We start from the raw sequence: 22,255 nt of genomic DNA, 5'->3' as shown, positions 1-22,255 counted from the left end.
TCAGATGGAGAGAAAAATGTAGCAACTATTAGCCAACAAACCATTTTGTCCTAATTTGTAGTTTTGCTCAGAAGTCATTAGTGTGTGTGTGTTTTTTTTCTTTTTCTGGCAGGTTTGTTGGCCGTATGTACATCTACAAAAGCAATCAGGAACCAGCAGTGAGGTGAGAGCACTCTTACAGTCCAGCGAGCTCACTTTAAAGTGAGAGCCTGATCAAAACACAGTTTGCTTAAGCACCCATTAGTTTGCATCGCCAGCAGATCATTCTTTTATTGATCCTTTATTGTAGTGCACTGGTAAAATTAAAAGGCGCTGGCGCGGATTCAGAAACGCTTTCCAAAGCTGTGCTGTCTTGCAGACGTTTATTGCTGGCAGATTTGTAATGGCTTGAAACAAATGCCTGTGTCTCTCCCGCATAGCCCAGACTGCAGTCATACGGATGTCTTTTAGAGATGAGTGCCAGTTGTCCAAATTCTTTTTTGAGCCTCTTAATAAATTATTGTTATTGTTATTGTTAATTTTAAATTGTATTTATTTCAAACCATTATAATAATAAAAAATAAATAAAATAAAACAAATGTAGTAAAAAAACAAATTAAAAAAAAAAAACTTTTAAGGAAAACAAAATATAAGAGGGGGGGGAAACAATTTACATTCTCTTTTTGGTTTATAATTTATTTTTTCTAAATATTTGAAAGATAATTTATTTTTTAAAAAAGGAAAATATATAGTAAATAGTGCATTATCTTTTTAATACATTCTTTTATTTAGGTTGTTCTGCATTCTATTAAAAAAACAGGTCAAAAACATTAATTTTCTATATTTAATTTTTAAACTTAAAATCATTAAAAATGTTTTGAATAAAAATAGAAATTATTAAATATTTTCTTTTTGACTGTTTATTTTTAGAATCAAAATGGGTGAATTTTCCTATTTTTGCATACCCACAGTTAAGTTTTGAGACACTTCATCATTCAGTATCATAAAAAAGTGAGTTAAATCATTTGACCACGGGTGTAGTTTTCAATAAAAGCAGAATTTATCATAATATAGTATTAATAATCCGATTTTTTTCTCAGCACATAGTTTTTGCTGCCAATACACATTTATAGCTAAAATGTAAAACCCAGAGCCTTATAAGTATATAACTCGTGAGTTTTATGATACTGGGACTTTTATAAACAACATTGACTGGGCTGCCCGGTTTCCAGGAAATGAAAGGGCAAGAATCTGTCATCTGACTTTAACTGATGCTTCTTTGCAGGTCTTTGGGACCGGAGAATTTGCTGCTGAAAGGGGCAACTTTAAAAAATACTCAGAAAGTCTGCGGTGAGTTGACTTTAACTTTCTTTATGCTTGATTCTCAAAGTTAACAAAGTGAGATTTTTTTAATTTTTCTGTTGTTGAAGGTGTTGCTATTTACACTGGCATGGAGACCAAAATGGCACTCAATTATCAGGGCAAGTCTCAGAAACGCTCTGCTGTGGAAAAGTAAGTTCACACCATTTTGCCACCATATTCCAGTAACCTTTTAGCTAACATGTGTCCCCCTGCCCGATCTCAGGTCCATTAATGCCTTCCTTTTGGTTTACCTTTGCATTCTGGTGAGCAAAGCCCTTGTTTGCACAACGCTCAAGTATGTTTGGCAAAGCAAGCCGGGCCAGGATGAGCCTTGGTACAATGAGAAAACCCAAAAAGAGAGGGACACCAATGTGGTAGGTGGAAAATATACGGGAGTTGTGTTGTAACGGCAACAGCTTCATGCACCATATTTTTAATCTTGTTTTACAAGCGTCAGCCTTAACTGATCCACTCTAATAAAATTATGCGCTGTGAAAACTGCTCTGTGAAATCGGCCATTTCATCGACTGTTAACCTTTGGCGCCAATCAACGATGAACATTTCAATCCAAACAACATGGTTTATGACTTGACTAATTTTTTTCCCCCTCCATCAACAGTATCTAAAAATGTTCACCGACTTCCTTTCATTTATGGTGCTCTTCAACTTCATCATTCCCGTGTCCATGTACGTGACGGTTGAGATGCAAAAGTTTTTGGGGTCGTTTTTTATCTCCTGGGATAAGGACTTTTTTGACCCTGATATCAACGAGGGAGCACTGGTTAACACCTCAGACCTCAATGAGGAACTAGGGCAGGTCAGTCTTTGAGGTTATCAGACACACTAATGGTCAAAGGCTTTTTGAAAATAATGTGTTTTTGAGAAATGTACTAAATTGCATTGGGCACTCATTTAACTCATTGGCTGCCACTGAGGGCATAGACGTCCAATCCATTTTGACAGGGAGGGGCGAAAGGTATGGCATTGAAAGATGAGGATTTGCAGCCTGTGTTTTTAATTAAGAAAAATATAGAATGAGAATATTTACTGTTTAAATTATATTAATATTATATGTTATATTAATTATATATATTTTATCTTTATTTGAAAATGCAATTTTTAGCAATTAAAAAAGACAAAAAACATGTTCTCTTTATTCATTTTTATTTAAAAAAAAAATGCAAAGAAATGGAGTAATTTCCCATTATATTTTTTTTCGTAATTTTAAAATATGTAACCGTAAATATATACACTATCTATCTATCTATCTATCTATCTATCTATCTATCTATCTATCTATCTATCTATCTATCTATCTATCTATCTATCTATCTATCTATCTATCTATCTATCTATCTATCTATCTATCTATCTATCTATCTATCTATCTATCTATCTATCATAGATACCGACTATCATAGATAGATATATATATATATATATATATATATATATATATATATATATATATATATATATATATATATATATATTTCGGTACGTGGTGCTCGGTCCGGAACGGAGGCGTACCGAACGAGTTTCTGACGTAATGTCACCCTTACTTTTCGAGGCTGTGAGTCGATCGGGTTAGTTTCTTTGTGTAGATTATATTTACTCTGTCTTCTCTACTATAATGAGGACCAACACGGTAGGACAGTGTAACTTAGAAATGTCAACGACACGAGAACGTGGCCGCCGCGAGAACGCAGTGAAACGCGGGCGCTAAAGTCAATCAGCCAATGCACACCAGTCGCAGTGTGGCCGCGTGTTAGACGCGTCCCAGAAGCGGCTCAACGCGCCGCACGCGAAAAGAACAGCGGAGTTTATTATTTGACACGAGACGCGACCCTCCTGCATCAATACTACTACCGGTAGCTAGGATCGGGCAGACCGGAAGTCACTTGTATAAAAATACAGTGGATCCGGTCGATTTTCAAACTAATATGCAATCGTAACCCACTTTTTGAGTCCATCAGATCTCTGGAGTGGTAGATCGGGGCACAGTTGACTTGTCTTTGTTGATTTACTGCTGTCTTCTCTGCTATAATAATAACCAACACGGTCCCGTGTTCAATACAAAATCCTCCTACCACAACAAAACAATAAGGAACTAATATTCACATAGGAACTAAAGTTATACAACATAAAATATACAATATAAATTAATACTACATCACATTTGTAAAATATAAACACATAATAAAATAAATAATAGCCCAAATAAAAATAAAATAAATTGAAACGAGCTAAAACACCTGTAATTAAATAATAAGAATAATACACAGATCCTGCTTACACAAATTTATTAACTTCTGTGTGGCGCTCTAACTTGAGAAAATCCACCAATGAAGCTTTTGAAAACCGTTCATAAGAAAAAGAAATGATTCATTGAGGCATTTCATGTGTAAAATACATGTTAAAATCTTTGTCATTGGGATTGCTTTTCTCTTTAGCACAGGACTTCTTTTTTTCTTTCTTTCAAAAAGAAAGCTGACCAATATGCGGGGTCTGAAAGGCAAATTGTTGTTGCATTATCTTTAAATATATCTTAAATATATCTAATATCTTTAAATACTTTTTTAGCAGAATTCTAGCTTGGTATAGGCTAATGTTCCTATTGTTGAAAGCACAAAGGTGTGTAATAAACAACTAGCACATTTATATTTTGCATTTTGTTTTTTTACTTTACCAAAAATGAACCGAACCGTGACCTGAAAACCGAGGTACGTACCGAACCGAGATTTTTGTGTACCGTTACACCCCTAATATACGTATATTATATATATATATATATATATATATATATATATATATATATATATATATATATATATATATATATTTATTTATTTATTTATTTTTAAGAAAAATAACAGGAAATATTGCCTGATTTCTGTAGTACTCGAAAGTAGGTTTTTTGAAATTATATAGTTACAAACATTAATGAACCCATTATTTTTCAGTCCATCATTTTTCGTTCCAACAGCTAACAGTGATTATTGGAGTATACAAAATAACCATTCATGGCAGCCAACGAGTTAAAGTGCTTGGATGTGATCTCCACTCTGATGTCAACTTTTGAATGCTAATAAGATACCCCTCGCTGTTGGTGTCATTTTGACTTATCTAGTTTTATGGCACTTTTTAATTGGCGTCACTTGCCATTGACATCTCTATTCACCCTTTGATTGAGATGACAGAGATGCAAAACTAATGCAGTGTGCAAGGTTAATGATCAGTGTGGTGTTGTGTTCTCATTGGGCCCGACTCTTCCCTTTGACAACATGGTTTTTACGTAAATGACTTTGACAACATATTTTTTTCATGTTTGCCGCCTGCAGGTGGAGTATGTGTTCACTGACAAAACGGGGACCCTCACGCAGAATAACATGCAGTTTATCGAGTGCTGCATCGACGGATTCCAGTACAAGCATCGAGACAACGACTCAGAGTTAGACAGATTTTGTGTCACAGATGGGCCCACAAGTAGAATGGAAGAAAAAGCTGGCAGGGTAGGTGTTTATCGTAGCCGCCCCATCTGTTTTACGCACACACACACAAAAGAAAAAAAATCGGTCAACTTGCCATGTCAGCATATGTAATCAGCACTTAAGTGTCGGCCTGATAAGACTTTATAGACTTTTGCGCAACATATTGAGTAGAAGACAACTGGTTATAAATTTTGAGATTTATCTAATTTCCAGCTACTGTATATGACATTGGACTTGGAGAGTTTCCAGCAGAAGCTAAAGAGGGGGGAAGCACAGGAAGCATTGACGGCGATCGACAACAGTGGCAGCCAAGGAGTTAATGAAATGTGGCGAGAGTTGGGTATGGAGGAGCAGGAGAACCAAAATTAAACAAAGACGTACTGTATTTAGTACATTGACGGCAATGGACGTCCAATCCATTTTCAATCAATGATCACTTCCAGCTTCTCCCAGTTGAAATGGATTCCAATCCCAGATAGCAGACCGACATTGAATAAACGTTGATTTTCCATCAAAATCATCACTACGGTTGACATAGAAATTTTCGATTTGAAGTGACGTTGAAACAACGTTGTTCTATGGTATTTCAGGCGATGGGTAGGTTAACATTGTTTTCATAGTCTGATTGTTTTATAGTTGATGAACTAATGTTGACAAATAGTTGATTTATGATTGACCGGGAGATATGATTGAAAACTCATTAAATTATGGATGAGTAGGCGTTTTAGTCGAAAACAAAACATTGATTCAGTGTTGTTCCAATATTATTAATAATCAAAATGGCGTTAAGGTTTTGTGAGGATTTCGAATGTTCAATTCGAATGTTCATTTCCAACCTCCCAGTCAAAATGGATTAGATAGAGTCGTGTAGTATAGATGGTGCGTCTAAGTGGCACGGAAACATAAGCATTCAAAGCCAGTTCTCCCATTTTAAGGAATTGGATGTCTACCGTTGTCAATAGCAGGCAAGGAGTTAATGACTTGTGTAGTTTGGTGCTACTGGTCCACCACTGAGTGTATATCCTAACATAATTGTTATTCCATGTGACTGTTTTGGTAGGAGCGCGAGGAACTGTTTCTTCGTGCCATTTGCCTGTGCCACACAGTCCAGGTGAAGGATGCCCCCAATACCGATCAGATCCAGGGCGACCAGGTGGACACCATCGTGCTGCGTGTCCCTATAGATGAAAGGGGCTTTATAGCGTCCTCTCCCGATGAGGTTGCTCTGGTCAAGGGTGCCATGAGGTGAGTAAGGAGAGAGCAGCAGACTAAATGTCTGGACTGAATTTGTGGTGGTTTGTCTCCACCTGCAGGTATGGTTTCACATATCTGGGTCTGGAAAGTAAAGCCATGAAAATCCTTAACAGGAGCCATGAAATTGAAGTGTAAGTTAAAACACATTAAAAGAAACTCAGAAAACCAGATCAAGATCTCCTTTCTCATTTGTGTCCATTTTGTTTTCTCTTGGCAGCTATGAGCTCCTTCACGTGTTAAATTTTGACCCAGTGAGAAGACGAATGAGTGTCATTGTCAAATGCAAATCAGGTGACTAATTTCTTTGCTATTCATTAAAATATACAGTATGTGTTGCATAAACTTGATGAAATAAATAAAAAAGACTATTTCCTATTCCTCCTTTTCCGTTTGTTTAAATGAATACAATAAAATAGGAGTGAGAAAAAAAGAATGAGTCATTGTCAAATGCAAATCAGGTGACTAATTTCTCTGTTTTTCATTAAAATATATGTGTTGCATAAACTTCATAAAATAAAAAAAAAAGACTATTTCCCATTCCTCCTTTTCCATTTGATATGTTTTAAATGAATACAATAAAATAAGTTTTGCATATATGGATGAATAATTAGTTTCTTCCTCTTAATAAAAAAAGTAAAATTAAGAGGCTCAACCAAAAGGACTGATTATATTTAGGTCAACAATGTCTCAACCAATAAAAACAATATTTATTGTTTGCAGTTAAGACAAAAATAAGGAAAATACTGGACTGTCTCAGAAAATTAGAATACACAATATTCTCATTTTCTGAGACAGTCCTGTATATTGTTCTATGTAAAGGACGTCAGCCAAGGTCGGCCCCCCACATTTTTACCACGCCAAATCTGGTCCCCTTTGCAAAAAGTTTGGACACCCCTGCTTTAAATGGTGGATTAATGTACAGGACTGTCTCAGAAAATTAGAATATTGTGTATTCTAATTTTCTGAGACAGTCCAGTACATTTTTTAAAAGTGACAATTAAAAACATACTATATTCTTCAAAATATATATTTTTTAAAAATCTAAATTAGATTTTTTTAAGTATAAATATATAAAATACAATAATTACCGACCCCCTCCCCCCGGCCCTATTTTTATTTATTTTTTTATTTATTTAAATGAAAAGAAGTAAGAAAAAATAATAATCTGAAAAGCCTCAAAAAGAGGATTTGGAAGATTCATAGTTACCAAAAAAAAAAATCTAGATGTCAATTAGTCGTAAATTAATCACACCAGCGTTATCTAACAGTGTGCGTTTGTGCTTCTAAATGTCACGCAGGGGATATCGTGCTCTTCTGCAAGGGAGCAGACTCATCTATATTTCCTCGTGTCCAACAAGAGGAAGTGGAGCCCATTCGTGTGCACGTGGAGCGAAATGCAAAGGTGGGCTGATGACACACGGCACTCTCATCATTTCACAGCAGATTGATTTGAGGTGTTCTTTTCCATGCAGGAGGGCTACAGAACACTGTGCGTTGCCTACAAGCTCCTCGGCACTGAGGAGTACGCCCGGGCCGACGCGGGCCTTAGGGAAGCCAGACTGGCTTTGCAGGACAGAGAGGAGAAGCTCATGGCAGTGTATAACGAGGTGGAGACTGGCATGAGTCTCATTGGAGCGACTGCTGTTGAAGATAGGTGGGTCGTAAAGTTTGTAATAATGAATCGGCTGTTTGCAACATCAGGGTTTCCCCCCAGAAAACTGCCAAAACGTGTTTGTCGAGAAGTAAATCAGCAGCTTACCATGTTTTTGGAAATAAATAAATTTAAAAATGTTGAGTTGACAGGAATTTGAAAATTATGACCATTATGTGTTACAAAAGCCTTTTATTAACAATACTTCAACTTAGTCTCACAAAAAGGGGCAGTCTTAAAATACAGGTATATCAAACAAAAATACAATACAATTCAGTGCAATGGGAGAGGGCTGAGACAGGTTTGATCAGATATCGACCGCACAATGTCGCCATTGCACTTTTAGCCGTCTCATAAAATGTGGCTCAAATATGTGTTACTTTTTAAACTTTTCTTTTATAGCACTGTTTTAGCTTTGTGGAGAGGCAAGGAAAGCCTGGCTGTCCGCCTAGCTTATAAACTACTGGGGGAAACTAAATAGCAGTGAATTTGACATGGTATCCTTTTTCTGCAGACTTCAAGAAGAGGCAGCGGAAACAATGGAGGCCCTGCAGGGCGCTGGCATTAAAATCTGGGTGCTGACAGGGGACAAAATGGAGACAGCCAAGTCCACCTGTTTTGCCTGTCGCCTGTTTCAGAGGACCACCGAGCTCTTGGAGCTGACGGTGCGCACGCTCGACGCTCGAGGCGGTCGCAAGCGCGAGGAAAGACTGCACGAGCTCTTACTCGAGTATCACAAGAAAGCCGTTCAGGATGAGCACACCTTGGAAAATGGTGTTAGGAGGTCGGTTTCCCATTTTTTGTCATGTTTAGGGCTGCCACAAAGTCGACTAATCACTGATTATTTTTGCGATTCATGGACTACCGGTAATTGTCATTAGTAATTAGTTATATTACTATGGAATTAAGACTTTAGCTGGGAATCTGCATTGGAACAAAAAAGGATGTACTGAGATACAGTGGTATTAAAAACTATCTGAACCTTTTGGAATTTGTCACATTTCTGCATGAAATCACCATCAAATGTGATCTGATCTTTGTCAAAATCACATGGATGAAAATACAGTGTCTGCTTTAACTAAAACTACCCAAACCTTAATAGGTTTTCATATATCAATGAGGAAAGCAAGCAAACAATGACAGAAGGGGGGGAAAAATAAGTGAACCCTCTGCCTAAGGAGACTTAAAAAAACAATTTTTGCCAAACATTTTAAGTCAGGTGTGTGTGCGCCAAATCACTGATGAGTGGTTTAAAGCTATCCTGGCCACTATAAAACACGCACCAGGAAAGAAATGACTTGATGAGAACGCCGTTCTTCTTCTCAGTGGACAGGGAGTATTTTCAGTTCACACACAAAATGCAAGCCACCTCCTTATTATAACGTGTGCCAGGGAGAAGAAGAAGGGGGGGGGGGGCATTGTCTGGTGTGCATCATGGCTTGGCCAAAAGTTTTGTCTGAAGACCTGCAATCAAGGATTGTTGATTTGTATAAAGCTGGGAAAGGATACAAAACTATTTCTAAAAGTCTGGATGTTCATCAATCGCTAGTCAGAGAAGTTGTCTACAAATGGACAGAGTTTGGCAATGTCGCTTCTTACCCAAGGAGTGGCCGTCCACCAAAGATGACGCCAAGAGTTCAGCGCAGAACACTCAGAGATAAAAAAAAAAAAAAAAAAAAGAACCCTAACATTTCTGCTAAAGACTTGCAGAAATCACTGGCACAGTCCAATATTTCAGTGCACACATCAACTATATGTAAAACTATGGCCAAGAATGGTGTTCATGGGAGGACTCCACAGAGGAAGCCACTGCTGTCGAAAAAAAACCATTGTTGTTCATTTAATGTTCCCAAAAAGGCACTTAGACACTCCAGACTTTTTGGCAAAATATTTTGTGGACTGATGAAACCACGCGTGGCAGGGCAGGATGAGTGCATAAAAAGTAAAAAAGGAAGCAGACTTCCACTTATGCACTTTTAATACACTAAAAATAAGTAAATCCAGCTCAACCACTTGTCACTCGGGAGTGCAACGGACCACGCACACATGGTCATACTTGACTCCTCAAAAGGTAGGTAGCAACTGAAGAAGAAAGTGAACATAAAGAGGCGCCACTGTGTGGTAGATGTCCTAAGAGACAAAGAGGATCACAGAAGTGACAGTTACGAATTATTTGGGAGTAACACACAACATCATGTGTGGAGGAAAAATGGAACAGCTCACCAACATCAACACCTCATCCCCACCGTGGAGCATGGTGGAGGGAGCATCATGATTTAGGGCTGTTTTTTCTGCCTCGTGGCCTGGACAACTTGTAATCTTTAATGGAAAAATGAATTCAAAAGTTTTATCAGGATGTTTTGCAGGAAAACCTGAGGCTGTCTGTCAAATAGATTGAAGCTAAAAAGAGGATGGATGCTGCAACAAGACAATGATCCAAAACACAGAAGTAAATCAACTTCAGAATGGTTTCAGAAGAAAAAGAAATACGTTCTGGACTCTGGAGTGACCAAGTCAGTCCAGACTTGAATCCCACTGAGATGCTGTGGCATGACCTAAAGACAGCAATTCATGCTAGACATCCCAGGAATATGACTGAACTACAGCAGTTTTGTAGAGAACAAAGTGTCTAGTTGAAGTTGTTGCTGCCAAAGCGGGGCCACTAAATATTAAATGCGATTGTTCACTTACCTATTTTTCCCCCTTCTGTCATTGTTTGCAAACTATCCTCATTAAAATGTGAAAACCTATAAATGTTTGGGTGGTTTTAGTTAAAGCAGTTTTTTCATCTGTGTGATTTTGACAAAGATCAGATCACATTTGATGGGGATTTTATGCAGAAATGTGAGGAATTCCAAAAGATTCATATATATTTTCATTCCACTGTAGGTTGGATGTTGAGCATTATTTAACTGTTTGATTGTATTCCAAAGCAAAACCAGATGTTTGCAAATATCTCATTTTTTATTACTGTACTTTTCTGACTTTAAGGCCCACATAACTACAAGCCACACCAACCTCATTTCAGGGAATTAAGAGATACGTAGTCATCATTTTTTAAATTTATGCTTACGGAATTCTGGGAAATACCTACTGGTTCGCCTTTTTGTAATGAACATTTTGAAAATGTTAAAAATAAAATAATACCGTATATATTTTTAATCAATCTTATATAATACCTGCACACAAGAACATGTACTTTTTCCAATTTTGTTTTATAACTCGCTGTTAACAGATTTCTTCTATTTATGTTTTATCTTGAACACAAACATATTGGCACCATTCAAAATCAATTACATTAACTCCACCTTCTGTAGCTTTTACCTAGTCTTGGAGGTAAAATAAATAATAAACAAATATTATAAAAGGCTCTCTTTGGACCATTTAGAAAACTCTTTGGTCAACGATGTCTCAATTGACAAAAAAAAACTTGGGGATTAATTTGATTATTATTTAGTTGTCGATTTGGCGATTCGTGTTAGCAGCCCTAGTACTGTACTCAACTTTTCATGCTAAGTTTGATTGACGGGCTTTCTTGCAGCAGGAGCTGGACTGTTACCAACCATGATTTCGGTTTTATTATTGACGGAGCCAGTCTCTCGATGGTGCTCAACTCCACCGATTCCAACTCCAGCCACTACAGAAACCTCTTCCTGCAGACCTGCCAAAACTGCACCGCTGTGCTCTGCTGCCGCATGGCTCCTTTGCAAAAAGCCCAGGTCAGAAAAATGTTGTCTATGTAGCATTTTATTATGATTTCTGATTGGCTGCTCACTATTTCAGATTGTAAAACTGGTCAAGAACTCCAAAGGCAACCCCATTACCCTCTCCATCGGTGATGGCGCTAATGACGTCAGCATGATTTTGGAAGCTCATGTTGGCATTGGTGAGAAAGCTCATGCTACATGTGCCAAAATTTAATCTCTCTAACAATTGTTTTTGTTTTTTTTTTCAATTAATTAATTAATTTATTTTTTCAGGCATCAAGGGTAAAGAAGGTCGCCAAGCGGTGAGGAACAGCGACTATGCCATACCCAAACTCAAACACCTGAAAAAACTCCTGCTCGCTCATGGACATCTGTACTATGTTCGCATTGCTCACTTGGTGCAGTATTTCTTCTACAAGGTGAGAAATTAAATCCATTCTTTGTTGTTAAGAACATGCGTTGGAGGTGAAATTATCATTTGCCCACAGAACCTGTGCTTCATCTTACCTCAGTTTTTGTACCAGTTCTTCTGCGGCCATTCCCAGCAGGTGAGCATCATCATGTTCCCCATCTTTCCTCAGATTTACCCTCAATGTCTGAACTTCCATGCCAGATTCAGACATGTTTTACATTTTTCATAGTCAAAATAGCTGATATTGAGGGTGATCTATCGAGTGACTAAGTCTATTATATTCACTACGCCAAATGCCACTCGAGCAATTCATCATCGTCAATGGCACTGAAAGAGTTAACCCTTTATAGGGCAACTGACTATTTTCTGTAAACAAAAAAAAAACATATTTGGACATGACATTTTGGGTCATGTAGGCCACAATATTAACATATTTGTTATACAGGTGTGACCAACATGACCCAAAGTGTTATTTTAAATGAATGAATACAATTGTAAATAGGGCTGCCAAAATTATCGCGTTAACGCACGGTAATTATTTTTTTTCATTAATCACGTTAAAATATTTGACGCAATTAACGCACATGTCCCGCTCAGACAGTATTCTGCCTTTTGGTAAGTTTTACAGCAAGGCTTTTTGTGCTGTCTAACAGCGAACTCTTGTGGTCGCTTTGCGACATGGTTTATTGTTTTCTTGCCACTTCAGTATGGCTGCACGACGTCTCGGGCTGACGCCTACGTTGTAATGTTGTGCTTATATAATCCTTGGACAAGATTTGTCCGTAAGCATGGTTGTTGTAAAGAATGTACATATTATGTTAGTAAGCAAAATGTTATATTTTTTGTATGAGACGCTTTTTGTTTACGTTTAGTGAACCTGTATAGACCCTACCCACGTGACGTCACAACTCCGCCCTCCTGACTGGTGCCGCCCAATTGTCCGTCAACACATCATGTTTACCTGTTACGGCTACGTACATTCCTCCTATTTACGACGTGTTTTTCTGCTCGTTAACATTAATAATCAAAATGGTGAAAGCGTGCGTGGCGGTCGGTTGCAATAACAGAGAAGATAGACGGAGAAGACGGAGAGACTTGAAGTTCTACCGGATTCCGAGAGACCCGGAGAGAAGAGAGCGAGATGGGCTGCTGCAATTCGACGAGAAAACTGGGCTCCAAACGATTACCACAGATTATGTAGTAGTCATTTTATATCTGGTAAGATGCATTTAATATATATTTAGAGGGTTTTGGGCTGACAACCACAATTAAGATCATTGCTAGGCTAATCGCCGACAACATACACGTATGTATGTAGTGAGAGTGCTATCGCTAAACCATATAAACATTAAAAGCCCTAACTCCATTGACAAACGACATGAAATACATTAGACTTGACAGTGGATGTTAGCAATAACAAAAGATTTTGAATTGAAAATTTCGTAACTCACCTTTCCAAGCACAAGATAGATTCCTGCCGAATTTTCGTGGACGAGGACCTGTTTCACCCAACCAGCAACGAAGTATTTATAAGCCTCCAAGCTCTTAAAGTTTTTCAAACTTTCGTGAGAATAGGCTGATTATGTGTGGACAAGATAGTTGTACATATCAGGGTAGCTAGCAGATGTCAGGCAAATACGGCGGAGACAGCGGGTCGAAAAACATCGATTTAGGCATCAAATATGGATCTGGCGAATGGATAAACTGAATCTTTTCCACATCACGCATTTTATGCAACGCATCAAGTGAGTTTACGGCATCCGAAAGCACCGGGTCTTCCATGAAATGCATTATAAATTGCTCGATCAATTGAGACCATTGATAATACAGACACAAAATGACGGACAAGGGGGCGGAACCATACAGCGAGCACGTGATTTTGTGACGTCGGTGGGTAGGGATTATAACGTGCTAATCTAACGTTGTTGCTAATGCAATGCTTGTGTACTTTTTTTTGTAGTTTTACGACGGTCTAAAGAGGACAATGGTTTGAGGCCATTTTATTAATAAATCAGATGAAAAAGGAAGAAGTCTGATTATTATGGCGTCGTTCACTAGCTGTCTAGCTTTGGAAAAAGTAGACGCTTCGGAGTGAGGACAGCATAGACAGATTTAAATGACAGTAGAGTGAAATGCCCACTACAGTCCTTATGTACCGTATGTTGAATGTATATATCCATCTTGTGTCTTATCTTTCCATTCCAACAATTTATTTTACAGAATATATATAATTTACAGAAAAATATGGCATATTTTAAAGATGGTTTGAATTGCGATTAATTACGACTAATTAATTTTTAAGCTGTAATTAACTCGATTAAAAATGTTAATCGTTTGACAGCCCTAATTGTAAATTAATCGAGTCAATAAATTGTGTTCCCCCAGAAAACATGAAAGCCTAGTGGCCGCCATCCCACTGTTTTTGGAACTTAAATAAAAATAAACATTTTAAGCTGACAAGAATTTTGAATTTATGACTATTTTGTGTTATTATAAGCCATGTATTAACAGTACCACATTTAGAGTCCTACAAAAAGGCGCTGTCTTTATACGGTTTTAACAAACAAACAAAAATACAATGCAATTCAGTGAAATGGCAGAGAACTGGGTTCACAAATCGACCATAAGAAGTTACCATGCGCTTTCAACCGCATCACCAGACAAAGTTAAAATGTGATGAAAGTATGTTTACTTTTTATACCTTCTTTTGTAGCACTCTTTTAGCCTAGACAGGGGCAAGAGAAGCCTGGTAGCCTGCCATGCTTATAAAGCATTAGGGTAAACCCTGCAATTATAATAAATAAAAACAGAAATCCACTCTCGTTACAGCCCCGATAACTTTTTTTTTTTTTTTTTTAATTAATAGAATGTAACTAATTGCCTGACATATAGAATTCATTTTAACTGTCAGGACTTGCTGTGAATGCTCAGGTTTTAGAGCCATTGATGTTTGCCAGCCCTCAGTCAAAATGGATTGGACATCTAACGCTGTCAATGGCAGCCATTGTGTTAAATGAGTGCCCTATAATGGGTTATTATAGAGATTGTGTTTGTTAGCATACGCCTCTCCATAATATTTACCCCTGGTTGCCCCCAAACCTCTTTTCCCATTCACTCCTTTTTCCCATCCAGCCCCTCTATGATGCAGCCTATCTGACGATGTACAACATCTGCTTCACCTCTATGCCCATCCTGGCTTACAGCCTCTTGGAGCAGCACATCAGCATCCAGGTTCTCCTGGGCAATGCTACCCTCTACAGGTAAATATCGGAACTTTCATAGAAGTGCAAAAAGTGATTCGCTGATATGTCTGAAGTTTGAGATAGATCAGTGATCATCATTGATTGCTGGTTGATGTAATGGGGTTGTCGTTTTAAATTATGGAATGTTGATTTAAAAATGAGGAGAAAATAAAAATAGAAAATATGAAGGTCACAGTGAACCTTTTTTTTAACCATTTAAAATAAATGCAAAATAATGCAATAAAAAAGTAAGTTAACCTTTTATCTATTTTTAACTTCCCTTTTTAAAGATAAATCTATAAATACAAAGTTACTTCCTTTAAAAAAAAAAAAAAAAAGAAAAATAATCTATCAATATTTAACCTTTTATTCATCTCCCTTCCAATCATCCATCTCTTTTTACTGAGTCAAGGTTCAGGCATAGACAAAAAAGGTGTGCATTATAAGCTAATGAATAGTACTAGGTAAATGCAAAAGCAAATGGTTCCAAGAATGGATTTTGTGGATGAAATTTGTTTTCAGGTAAATTAGGAGGCAAGTTAATATAGATTCAGAAATGAAAATAGCTAAATTTGGAACTAAAATCAATTTAAAACATTATTGTAAGATATCTTAATGTCCTTACATTTGAATCAGTATTCATTTTCTGTTTGTCTTGTCTACATTCAGAGAGATACGTAAAAACTCCATGTTGCGATGGGGACCCTTCCTTTACTGGACACTCCTGGCGGTCTTCCACGGTTTGGTATTCTTCTTTGGGGTGAGATTTTTGTTTCGAAACCCAGCACTGCAGGAGGACGGCCAGGTTTGCGCTCAGATCGTCACGTCTCGTTTCCACGCCTGCCAATTTGAGCTCACGTACTCTGTGTGTTGTTACATCCAGGTTTTTGGAAATTGGTCGTATGGCACAATCGTCTTCACTGTCCTTGTATTCACTGTCACGCTAAAGGTGAGTGAATACCTGCTTCATACTAGTTCTGCCACAAACGATTATTTTGACATTTGATTAATCACAGACTATTTTTGTGATGAGTTGACTAATTTGTACATCTATAAATTGTATTATATACTGTTATTTTATTCTGGTGTTCACACTTCAGTCGGAAATGTGCATTGCAACAAAAAAAGTTGCACTATAAATGTGTAACTACAAACAATGAATTGTCTCTTTACAGGGCAATAGGTTTTGCTAAATAGAGAAATACTTAAATCATCAATACCTCGTGTCCACCAAATGGATGTCACATTTGTTATACAGATGTGACCTCCATGATCCAAAATGTGATATAAATATATATACAGTGCCTTGCAAAAGTATTCGGCCCCCTTGAACCTTGCAACCTTTCGCTACATTTCAGGCTTCAAACACAAAGATATAAAATTTTTTGTCAAGAATCAACAACAAGTGGGACACAATCGTGAAGTGGAACAAAATTTATTGGATAATTTCAACTTTTTTAACAAATAAAAAACTGAAAAGTGGGGCGTGCAATATTATTCGGCCCCCTTGCGTTAATACTTTGTAGCGCCACCTTTTGCTCCAATTACAGCTGCAAGTCGCTTGGGGTATGTTTCTATCAGTTTTGCACATCGAGAGACTGACATTCTTGCCCATTCTTCCTTGCGAAACAGCTCGAGCTCAGTGAGGTTGGATGGAGAGTGTTTGTGAACAGCAGTCTTCAGCTCTTTCCACAGATTGTCGATTGGATTCAGGTCTGGACTTTGACTTGGCCATTCTAACACCTGGATACGTTTATTTTTTTAACCATTCCATTGTAGATTTGGCTTTATGTTTTGGATCATTGTCCTGTTGGAAGATAAATCTCCGTCCCAGTCTCAAGTCTTGTGCAGATACCAACAGGTTTTCTTCCAGATTGTTCCTGTATTTGGCTGCATCCATCTTCCCGTCAATTTTAACCATCTTCCCTGTCCCTGCTGAAGAAAAGCAGGCCCAAACCATGATGCTGCCACCACCATGTTTGACAGTGGGGATGGTGTGTTCAGGGTGATGAGCTGTGTTGCTTTTACGCCAAACATATCGTTTTGCATTGTGGCCAAAAAGTTCAAGTTTGGTTTCATCTGTCCAGAGCACCTTCTTCCACATGTTTGATGTGTCTCCCAGGTGGCTTGTGGCAAGCTTTAAACGAGACTTTTTATGGATATCTTTGAGAAATGGCTTTCTTCTTGCCACTCTTCCATAAAGGCCAGATTTGTGCAGTGTACAACTGATTGTAGTCCTATGGACAGACTCTCCCACCTCAGCTGTAGATCTCTGCAGTTCATCCAGAGTGATCATGGGCCTCTTGGCTGCATCTCTGATCAGTTTTCTCCTTGTTTGAGAAGAAAGTTTGGAAGGACGGCCGGGTCTTGGTAGATTTGCAGTGGTCTGATGCTCCTTCCATTTCAATCTGATGGCTTGCACAGTGCTCCTTGAGATGTTTAAAGCTTGGGAAATCTTTTTGTATCCAAATCCGGCTTTAAACTTCTCCACAACAGTATCTCGGACCTGCCTGGTGTGTTCCTTGGTTTTCATAATGCTCTCTCCATTTTAAACAGAACCCTGAGACTATCACAGAGCAGGTGCATTTATACGGAGACTTGATTACACACAGGTGGATTCTATTTATCATCATCGGTCATTTAGGACAACATTGGATCATTCAGAGATCCTCACTGAACTTCTGGAGTGAGTTTGCTGCACTGAAAGTAAAGGGGCTGAATAATATTGCACGCCCCACTTTTCAGTTTTTTATTTGTTAAAAAAGTTGAAATTATCCAATAAATGTTGTTCCACTTCACGATTGTGTCCCACTTGTTGTTCATTCTTGACAAAAAAATTAAATTTCATATCTTTATGTTTGAAGCCTGAAATGTGGTGAAAGGTTGCAAGATTCAAGGGGGCCGAATACTTTTGCAAGGCACTGTATATATATATATATATATATATATATATGTATGTGCGTGTATATATATGTATGTGTGTGTATATATATATATATACAGTGAGGAGAACAAGTATTTGATACACAGTCAATGGGAAAACCCATTGGCAGTGTATCAAATACTTGTTCTCCCCACTGTATGTGTGTGTGTGTGTGTGTGTGTATATATATATGTGTGTGTGTGTATATGTATATGTATATATATATATATATATATATATATGTGTGTGTGTGTCGATATACAGTGGGGCAAGTAAGTATTTTGTCAACCACTAATTGTGCAAGTTCTCCCACTTGAAAATATAAGAGAGGCCTGTAATTGTCAACATGGTTAAACCTCAACCATGAGAGACAGAATGTGTGTGTGTGGGGGGGGGGGGGATCACATTGTTTGATTTTTAAAGAATTTATTTGCAAATCATGGGGAAAAATAAGTATTGGTCAATACCAAAAGTTCATCTCAATACTTTGTTATGTACCCTTTGCTGGCAATAACTGAGGCCAAATGTTTTCTGTAACTCTTCACAAGCTTTTCACGCACTGTTGCTGGTAATTTGGCCCATTCCTCCATGCAGATCTCCTCTAGAGCAGTGATGTTTTGGGGCTGTCGTTGGGCAACATGGACTTTCAACTCCCTCCGCAGATTTTCTATGGGGTTGAGACTTGGAGACTGGCTAGGCCACTCCAGGACCTTGAAATGCTTCTTATGAAGCCACTCCTTTGTTGCCCTGGCTGTGTGTTTGGGATCATTGTCATGCTGATAGACCCAGCCACGTCTCATCTTCAATGCCCCTGCTGATGGAAGGAGATTTTCACTGAAAATCTCTCGATACATGGCCCCATTCATTCTTTCCTTGACACAGATCAGTCGTCCTGGTCCCTTTGCAGAAAAACAGCCCCAAAGCATGATGTTTCCACCCCCATGCTTCACAGTGGGTATGGGTGCAATTCAGTATTCTTTTTCCTCCAAACAAGAGAACCTGTCTTTCTACCAAAAAATTATATTTTGGTTTCATCTGACCATAACACATTCTCCCAGTCCTCTTCTGGATTATCCAAATGCTCTCTAGCGAACCGCAGACGGGCCTGGACGTGTACTTTCTTCAGCAGGGGGACACGTCTGCTAGTGCAGGATTTGAGTCCCTGGCAGCGCATTGTGTTACTGATAGTAGCCTTTGTTACTGTGGTCCCAGCTCTCTGTAGGTCATTCACTAAGTCCCCCCGTGTGGTTCTGGGATTTTTGCTCCCCGTTCTTGTTATCATTTTGACGCCACAGGGTGAGGAGGGAGTTGAAAGTCCGTGTTGTCCAACAACGGCCCCAAAACATCACTGCTCTAGAGGAGATCTGCATGGAGGAATGGGCCAAAATACCAGCAACAGTGTGTGAAAAGCTTGTGAAGAGTTACAGAAAACGTTTGGCCTCTGTTATTGCCAACAAAATGTACATAACAAAGTATTGAGATGAACTTTTGGTATAGACCAAATACTTATTTTCCACCATGATTTGCAAAGAAATTATTTAAAAATCAAACAATGTGATTTTCTGGGTTTTTTTTCCCACATTCTGTCTCTCATGGTTAAGGTTCACCCATGTTGACAATTACAGGCCTCTCTAATATTTTCAAGTGGGAGAACTTGCACAATTAGTGGTTGACTAAATACTAAATACCCGGTCTCAATTATACTATTTTTAAAATGTCAGGGCTTTATTCACTCATCAGGGCATTGGTGGAGCATGCATGGAGGATACATATATTTTAAATTAACACTAAAATTCTGTTTAGTACCCTTAAAAACAAAAATAATAAAACATTATTTGACTAAAATCATAAATACACTCTGGTTGCCACCCCCCTTATTAATCCAATAACACCTTGTTTGAATGTTGATACGTCAGGGGGAAAAAATTGGGATTACCGTAAATGGATTTACACACTCATGTTTTTTTTCCCTATAGTATTTATTGCCTGCCATTGACAAAGATACACAATAACTGTGAGGACTGGCTGTGAATGCTCATCTCTCTAATTTTGTCAGTCAAAATGGATTGGACATCTGCACCGTCCATGGTTCCCAATGATTCAAATGAGTGCCCTAAAGCCCTAATATTTTGTAGGAAAATAGAATTGTCTCATCTTGTATTGCTTTTCCTAGCTTGCTCTGGACACGCGGCACTGGACGTGGATCAACCACTTTGTAATTTGGGGCTCTTTGGCTTTTTACATCCTTTTCAGCTTTTTCTGGGGAGGAATTATTTGGTGAGTAAACTGCTGCTCTCCCTTGTTAGTGAAAGTTGCGTCTAACTTTGTATCGTGTGCCTTCCTGCAGGCCTTTCCTGAGTCAGCAGCGTTTATATTTTGTATTTGCCACCCTGTTGAGTTCCGTGTCGGCATGGCTGGTCATCATTCTGCTCATCTTGTTCAGCCTACTGCCAGAGATCCTTCTGGCTGTTTTCAGCAAGCCCTTCAATCCCTTTTCTCACCAGGTGAAAATTCCACTCACACACACACACACACACACACACACCTACATACACACACACACACACACACACACACACAAATGAAAATACTTGTTTTGTTGGTGTGCTCCTAATTTTTTCTGGTCAGAAAAAATATCACGTTATTATCACTGCTTTGATTGTTTTTTTTGCCCCTAATTTTTATACATAATTTACTTGCAGCTGAGTGTGATGCCATGCTTCACCACAGCCAACATGGAACTAAGTGTATTGTTAAATTAATTCCATATTGATAATGTTAATCAAAAGTGAGGATTATTTTTCAAAGATTCTGCTTTTGAATTAGATCATGCTTTGTGTAGGAATAGTATCTATTATCGTGTTTAGTTAGAACTAGGGCTGCCACAATGAAACAACTAATCGACAACTAATCAGTTATCAAATTAATCAACAATTATTTTTATAGTCTTATAATTGAGACGTTGTTAACTTGAAGTTTCAAAATCATCAGGAAATATTTTCACTTATTATTTGCATGTATGTATGCTGTATTTTGTTTTGCAATTGTTCAAATTGGAAAAAAGTTAGAGCTAGAGAAGCCCAGCAGCAGACATTGCACTGACAACCGTTTCACCAAACGCACTTACAATGTGGTTTAAATCTGTATTTTTATACTCTTTTGTAGCACTGTTTTAGCTTTGTGGAGGGCAAGAAAAGCCTGGCAACCTGTCAGGCTTATAAATCATTGGGCGAAACCATGTTGTACATACACAGTCAACTTTTTTCTGTCCATAGTTCTTGGTTCTAATGCACACATCCAGCTAAAATGTAAGGCACAGTGTAATATAACATTAAATAGCATACCATTTTTATACGAGTCGATTAGTCAACTCACCGCAAAAGTAATTGATGATTAATTGATGATCAAAATAATGGTTTGTGGCAGCCCTTGCTAACACCTGTCCTGAATAGCCTTCACTTTCTAATTTCTTTTAGACTGTTTGACTCATTGGCTGTCATAGACTGAGCTCGACGTCAGTGGCAGCCCATGAGTTGGTACTAACGCTCCTTCCTTTAAGCGCTTTTCAGACTTAACACTGTTTCCTCACTCTTTTCTGGCTTCCTCCGTGGACTTGTTAAAGATGAAGCACCGCCTTCCTTCCTCGGGGACTTCTACTATCTTCATGTTGTCGCAGACTGCTAGCACTCACAGCTTCTCGTGGAGTGACTGAGGTCTTTTTCTCTTTCTTTTCTGTCTGCATTTTTCGTTCCCTTTCTCATACTCCACGTCATCACTAATCGATTTAAAGACAACTGACATTCTTTGCCTAAAAACATCGTAAAACATCATTTTTTTCTTTTGGTCCAGTGTTTGATTATACGGTCGTGTTGGTCAGCCTAGCATGTGCAGTTGGGTCACTCGAGCACGTTTGAGTATTCAAGTCTGCATGAGTTCGCAAGCGCTTTCTGAACAAGCACCGCAAATCCCCTCCTGGCCACTGCATTCGGTTTGTCAATGTGTGTGAATGTTTTCATGCAAAGGCTCTTTGCTACTGTGTCATTTTATAATAGGAACTGAATCTCTTACAGGGTTTACCCCAGAAAACTCTCAAAACCTGGTGGTAGAGAAGCCTACCGGCCAGCGGCCCACCTTGTTTGTTTTTTTTGGGTGGGGGGATAACAGTGTTAAATCTTTCAGTGCCATTGACGTTGATATGCCAGCCCTCCCAGTTCAAACTGATTGGATGTCTATC

The 22,255-nt window shown here is 38.3% G+C and overlaps 1 protein-coding gene across 8 annotated transcripts in view; it reads left to right on the top strand.

Annotated features, from left to right (window-relative positions):
• Positions 1–22,255, top strand: part of atp11c (ATPase phospholipid transporting 11C) — a 93,818-nt gene that overhangs the window by 62,692 nt on the left and 8,871 nt on the right. For 5 of the 8 annotated variants that reach the window (XM_057849627.1, XM_057849629.1, XM_057849623.1 and 2 more), the window contains exons 8-28: positions 113–163; positions 1,265–1,329; positions 1,410–1,491; positions 1,565–1,715; positions 1,961–2,158; positions 4,683–4,853; positions 5,893–6,077; positions 6,146–6,217; positions 6,304–6,377; positions 7,385–7,488; positions 7,559–7,740; positions 8,252–8,521; positions 11,279–11,456; positions 11,521–11,623; positions 11,718–11,863; positions 11,933–11,992; positions 14,989–15,116; positions 15,768–15,903; positions 15,982–16,047; positions 20,195–20,298; positions 20,369–20,525. In XM_057849627.1, the coding sequence (XP_057705610.1) occupies positions 113–163; positions 1,265–1,329; positions 1,410–1,491; positions 1,565–1,715; positions 1,961–2,158; positions 4,683–4,853; positions 5,893–6,077; positions 6,146–6,217; positions 6,304–6,377; positions 7,385–7,488; positions 7,559–7,740; positions 8,252–8,521; positions 11,279–11,456; positions 11,521–11,623; positions 11,718–11,863; positions 11,933–11,992; positions 14,989–15,116; positions 15,768–15,903; positions 15,982–16,047; positions 20,195–20,298; positions 20,369–20,525 (2,683 nt within the window). Of the gene's footprint in view, positions 1–112; positions 164–1,264; positions 1,330–1,409; positions 1,492–1,564; positions 1,716–1,960; positions 2,159–4,682; positions 4,854–5,892; positions 6,078–6,145; positions 6,218–6,303; positions 6,378–7,384; positions 7,489–7,558; positions 7,741–8,251; positions 8,522–11,278; positions 11,457–11,520; positions 11,624–11,717; positions 11,864–11,932; positions 11,993–14,988; positions 15,117–15,767; positions 15,904–15,981; positions 16,048–20,194; positions 20,299–20,368; positions 20,526–21,643; positions 21,735–22,255 lie in introns of all 8 variants that reach the window. The other 3 variants (XR_009064762.1, XM_057849625.1, XM_057849624.1) reach the window with 2 other exon arrangements.

Source organism: Corythoichthys intestinalis, chromosome 11, assembly GCF_030265065.1.
Source record: "Corythoichthys intestinalis isolate RoL2023-P3 chromosome 11, ASM3026506v1, whole genome shotgun sequence".
Lineage (NCBI taxonomy): Eukaryota > Metazoa > Chordata > Actinopteri > Syngnathiformes > Syngnathidae > Corythoichthys > Corythoichthys intestinalis.
This window is presented reverse-complemented; position numbering and strand designations above follow the sequence as displayed.